Source organism: Glycine max, chromosome 15 (genome assembly GCF_000004515.6).
Source record: "Glycine max cultivar Williams 82 chromosome 15, Glycine_max_v4.0, whole genome shotgun sequence".
NCBI lineage: Eukaryota > Viridiplantae > Streptophyta > Magnoliopsida > Fabales > Fabaceae > Glycine > Glycine max.
The window spans coordinates 14,903,112-14,908,516 of NC_038251.2; the positions used below are offsets into that span (position 1 = coordinate 14,903,112).

The 5,405-nt window shown below is 35.5% G+C and overlaps 1 protein-coding gene and 1 pseudogene across 2 annotated transcripts in view; one reads left to right on the forward strand and one right to left on the reverse strand.

Moving 5' to 3' along the window:
* LOC100777499 (nucleotide-sugar uncharacterized transporter 1) overlaps positions 1-3,875 on the forward strand; it is a 10,546-nt gene extending 6,671 nt beyond the window's left edge. For both annotated transcript variants that reach the window (XM_003546400.5, XM_006597746.4), the window contains 6 exons: positions 370-521; positions 638-846; positions 919-1,012; positions 1,676-1,842; positions 1,960-2,130; positions 3,284-3,875. In XM_003546400.5, the coding sequence (XP_003546448.1) occupies positions 370-521; positions 638-846; positions 919-1,012; positions 1,676-1,842; positions 1,960-2,130; positions 3,284-3,557 (1,067 nt within the window). In that variant the 3' untranslated portion in view covers positions 3,558-3,875. The remainder of the gene's footprint in view (positions 1-369; positions 522-637; positions 847-918; positions 1,013-1,675; positions 1,843-1,959; positions 2,131-3,283) is intronic.
* Positions 3,876-4,714: 839 nt separating this feature from the next.
* Positions 4,715-5,405, reverse strand: part of LOC100794514 (auxin efflux carrier component 2-like) — a 4,476-nt pseudogene continuing 3,785 nt past the window's right edge.

A 5,405-nucleotide genomic window follows, 5' to 3' on the forward strand; every position in this document is an offset into this window, starting at 1 on the left:
GTTTTTGAACCTCCGTTTGCCCTAACCCCAATGAATTGCGGAGAAAAATTTGTTAAGCCCCCTCTGAAAATCCCACAAAACTTTTTATGCGGGGGGGGGGGGGGGGCTACCAAGTGTGAGTATGAAAAATGAAAAGTAAGAAGGGTTAATCTTGATTATACAATCATACACAAATTTCCCTGATTGGTTTTACTTGAAACTAATCCTGACCATCCATGGAAGATTTAATGGTTAACATTGGCTTTTCTTTTGCTTTTACACTCCACAGTTAACTCAAACTTAAATCATCATCTAATTAATTATTTATTTATGGTAAATCTATGATGAAACCTTCCTCTTATTTCTATTACCTTTTGCTGGTAACTGCAGGAAGAGCTTTGGAAGACTTGAGAGCTTCTCTCTTTAATCAATTCCGTTCCTCTGAAGGTGCAAAGCGTCAACAGCAGCGCATATGTGGTCCAGCTATTGCACTTTCCTTCAATTTTCTGGTTGCAGTTGGTATTATTTTCATGAACAAAATGGTTTGTTTACTCTCTTTTTACCTCCTATCTGGTTAAGCTGTGTTTTCTGTTGAAATTTAAAAAGTATTATGGTTTTTATTTGCTGATTTTCTAGGGTTTTTCTTGTTTTGGTTCAGGTGCTTCAAACTGTTCAGTTCAAATTCCCTATACTTCTTACACTAATTCACTACGTAGTGAGCTGGTTCTTAATGGCAATACTAAAAGCATTTTCTTTTCTTCCGGCTGCTCCTTCCTCAAAATCAACTCGATTGTCTACTTTATTTACTCTTGGATTTGTTATGTCTCTATCCACTGGCTTTGCTAATGTCAGCTTGAAGTATAATAGGTAACCCAAACTATTCACATTATTATTTGAAATATTTGTTTTATACTCTCAATTTAATTTCTATATCTTCAGCATTGGTTTCTATCAGATGGCAAAGATTGCAGTGACACCATCAATAGTTTTGGCAGAATTTGTATTGTATAGAAAGAAAGTTTCTTTCGCAAAGGTATATGCACTTACTTGGTTTTGCATGCATTTCTGATAATAATAAGTAGAAATGTACGGTTCTAGCAGGAATACGAACTTTTATATAATAAAAACAGATGAAATATGGACACATTTTGTACTATGAACTTCTTTTATTAAAACATAGATCGAGTTGCTGATGCGATCCTTTGATATGAGGCAAATTGTGCAACCTATTTATAAAGTCTGTCTGTCTAGTGAACACCCTCCTTTATGCTGACATCTATATTACACCTGCATATTTGTGGAAGATAACTAAATCTGAGAGTAGATTTAATGTCATTTCACACTTGACATGATATTATATGTGCTTCTGAGGTCCTATGAATGCATTTCAAAATTATGGTTGACTAAAGGAGTCTTGCCACTGGACCATATTATAGTGTTTGTGATTTATTAGGCTGTAATGTATTGCTTTAGGAACCCCTAGCTTCATCCTTTTGAAATGCTTTGCTTGATTTAGTTGGCCTATGCTTTCTGGCTACAAATGATATGTGAACTCTATATTCTGGGGCAATTGACTTGTGAAGTTTTGTGCTGTATCGTTTATATAGAGCGGGGGGGTCAATTGATTTGTGGCTTTTAATTTATGTGATTTTCTCCTTAGGTTTCGATGCTTACCAGAAATTTTAAAACTTTACAGGCATTAGCATTAACAGTGGTATCTATTGGTGTTGCTGTGGCAACTGTGACTGATCTTCAGTTCCATGTATTTGGTGCTTGTGTAGCATTGGCTTGGATTGTTCCCAGTGCTGTAAACAAAATCTTGTGGTCTAGACTGCAGCAGCAAGAGAACTGGACTGCTTTGTCGTGAGTAATTATTACAACCTTTATAACTTCCCATCTCATCTCCCTTGTCACTCTTTGGTTCTGATGTACATCAAAGAATTTCTTTCTATCTTGTCTAATCTGTGGATTAATTGACAGGCTAATGTGGAAAACCACACCTATTACTTTGATTTTCCTGGCTGCTATGTTACCCTGCCTAGACCCTCCAGGTGTTCTCTCCTTCGATTGGAACTTTAGCAATAGTATGGTGATTTTTGCATCAGCTATTCTTGGATTCTTGCTTCAGTGGTCTGGTGCTTTAGCACTAGGGTAAGTGAGATTTCTAGTTGTTGAATAATTTTGATTTTGTTTGGGAGAAGAATTTCAATTTCTTGTAGAGTAGATAGAACCTATTCTGTTGAATTTTATATATAGGGATCCGACCTGATTATCATTTTATTTGCTGTGTATTATAGAACAAATTGCTGATGTTTGTATTAAGAATGTACTGACCTCCAAGGGCCCAACCAAGCATAAAGTGGCCACTCTTGTTCTATTATAGCCTAAGATACATTAATGCTGAAAGAGAAATTAGCTTTCTTCCCCCCTTTTTGGGGCAGGGCGGGGTGGGTTACAATTAATTAGCTGAGCCCAAAGAGTTGAACCAAGAAACCATGATATGCGTTTGATACAACCTTTGTTTCTTCTCCCGTCTTTATCTTTTCTTGAGGCCTTGTGAATGTATTTTTCTCATTCACTTGGAAGTTAAGAGTCTATATAACTGTCATGGTGGGTTACATTACAGGTTACTTTTATAGTTTTATTAAATATTTAAACCGTGAAACTTTTTTTTTGTTTTGGCCATCAGTATTTGGCTTATAGTTCTAAATATTCTTAACTCAAACATAATTGCTCTTTTTTTCAACTGCTGTTTTTTCTTTTCATTCAGGTTTAGCTCAACAGCATCTCCAAGTTACATATTGTTTTAAATTCATTGAACCATCTACCTAAGATCCCAACGAGTAAAAATATTTTTTCAACTTGTATTATATTTTAGTAGTACTGCAGACTACTAATGTTTTCCAAATGTCAGAAGTACTCTTGCAACCTGATAATTACTGACAGAGTGATGACCCATTTACTTTCAACTAAAGTTTACACTAAATGCCTTGCATGATTATCTGCTGAAATTAGTTACTAACATTGAACTCTATGGCCAAGTTCACAACACCCGAATTGAGAGTCAAAACCTTGTAAACTTTTTTCATTTTTATAAATTGTGACAATATTATGATAGATTGTTTACTGAGAATTTTGGAGTAGCAAATTTATTCAAGTCATTCGTCTTGTGTATTTAAGTGTTATGTTTTGGATGCTATTTCTAGGTAACATTCAGAACATTAGTGCATCTGGCTTATGTTTGGCTGAATTCATTGTGGTTTACTAATCTTTTTGAGGGTTGGTTTTACCCTGCAATTTGCAGAGCTACATCTGCCATCTCCCACGTCGTCCTGGGGCAGTTTAAGACCTGTGTCCTCCTTCTAGGAAACTATTATCTCTTTGGATCCAATCCTGGCAAAATCAGTATCTGTGGTGCATTCACAGCTATTGCTGGTATGTCTGTTTACACTTACCTCAATATGAGGCAACAATCAAACAAGCCATCTCCTCGACAGGCTTCTGTTTTGCCAAAATCTAAACTTGGCAAAGAAAATGGCAGCACCCATGATGGACATTACGGGGCCGAATCTGTCTAACTAAATGCCTTGTTATAACACATTAACCAAACATCGTTTGTTCTTTCTCTTGTTTCTAAGATTCTGATCTAACCATCTTGGGTGCTTGTAGTGAAGTGTCAGCTATAATACACGATCATGAGATTTTCTAGGGTATATGAGTCTATATTTCACATGGCTGCTACTGCTCTTGGAAACTTGGAACACCAACTGTATATGAATGATTTGGTGGATTCCTTGCTAGAACTGGTTTTTTCTTTTGGCTTTTATAGTAGGAGCTACAGCTGCATTTTGTTGTAACGGAGAACAGAAATTGCTATAGGGCTTTTATGGCTTTCACAATTTGCTGCAATTAGTCATTGAGCTTTTATTATGACGACCATATTTTAAAATCCTATACTATTCATGCTCTCCAATCTAGGTTTGTTAAATTTAGTAATCCAAGAGGGCTAATAAATAGATTTTGGAGTGACGTTCACCACATAAATATAGTATAGGAATATAAAAAGTTCCAATATTAGAACCCCCCCCCTCTAATTGATTTAAAACTATTGAAATTAAAATTGTTACGTATTTCTATCGATAAAAAAACTAGGACTGGATAAACCGATTTGATCGATGAACTATTGTGTTTGTTTTTCAATTCAACACCCTCTAAACGGACGTTTTAGGAGATGTAACAATTTGTTGCTTCTCACAATACGGTACTTCGGAATGCATGCCCATAGAATGAAACGGTAAAACAAACGTTTAAGTTAGAATGCTATTACAGTTTTGCACCAAGCACCAAAATAAAAATATACATAGCTCACACTTGTGTGACTAATAACTAATAAAACCTTTACAACGGATTTCAGCACTACACAAATATTTTATTTAGGCTCGTGAGTCTAACCATAAGATTAATTAATAAATAATTATATTTTGGGTAAATAATGATTTTTTTTATTGATGATGAGTTATAAAAGTTATACCATAAATTACCAAAATTATATGAATTTATATTTTAACTTCGACGAATATACATAGCTGACACTTGATGGAGTGATTCTTTAGATTGTATATACTTCAAATGCTACACACAGCTGCACAAGCTATCCATCATGTGAGTAAGTGACTTGTAGATGCGGAACTATAGCACCTATATTTATATATACTTATTTTTCTAAGAGATGTTATTACAATTCAAGAAGCGCAGAGTAGATTATTGTTATGGGCAATGCAACCACCATCCCAAAGATAGCCCTGCAAATTTTTTGAATTTCTTTCAGAATTTATGTTGATGCTTTTAATCCACATGCCACGAAATGCATTTGTTATTAATATGTATATTTTTTCTCAACAGATACAAATTTATAAAAGGCACACACTGACGCTGTGTTGAGTATGTCCGTGTGGAGTATTATGTTCTTTGGTGAGTACAAAGGGAACAATGCCCTGGGGAAGAGCAACCTACAAAATTATACCGTGGTGTCACAAACAACTATAGTATAGGCTTTGAATGGTCGTGCAATTTGCTGACTTTCAAGAAGTGGGTTTCGTTTCACCTGAACAATTGTAATATGTAAATGAACTCCATGGATACCCATGACTTTGGAGGTTGCAAGAATCATTGTTGGACCAACCAAGAACCCAGTTACTAATGAAATTGGGGACATGCTAGGTGCACCCAGCAACATTGCTGGTGCACCCAGCAATTAGGTGAATGGGCAAAATTGCCCTTGTATTAAAAAAATAATTCCTTCTTTCGGAAGAAGGATCATCCGGATGAACAATTTGTCCTACCCGAAGAAGCTTCTTCAGAAAAAGCTACTTGCAGATTTTACTTCTGAAAGGCAATAGATTTTTTCCTGCCCACCAGATATTTTC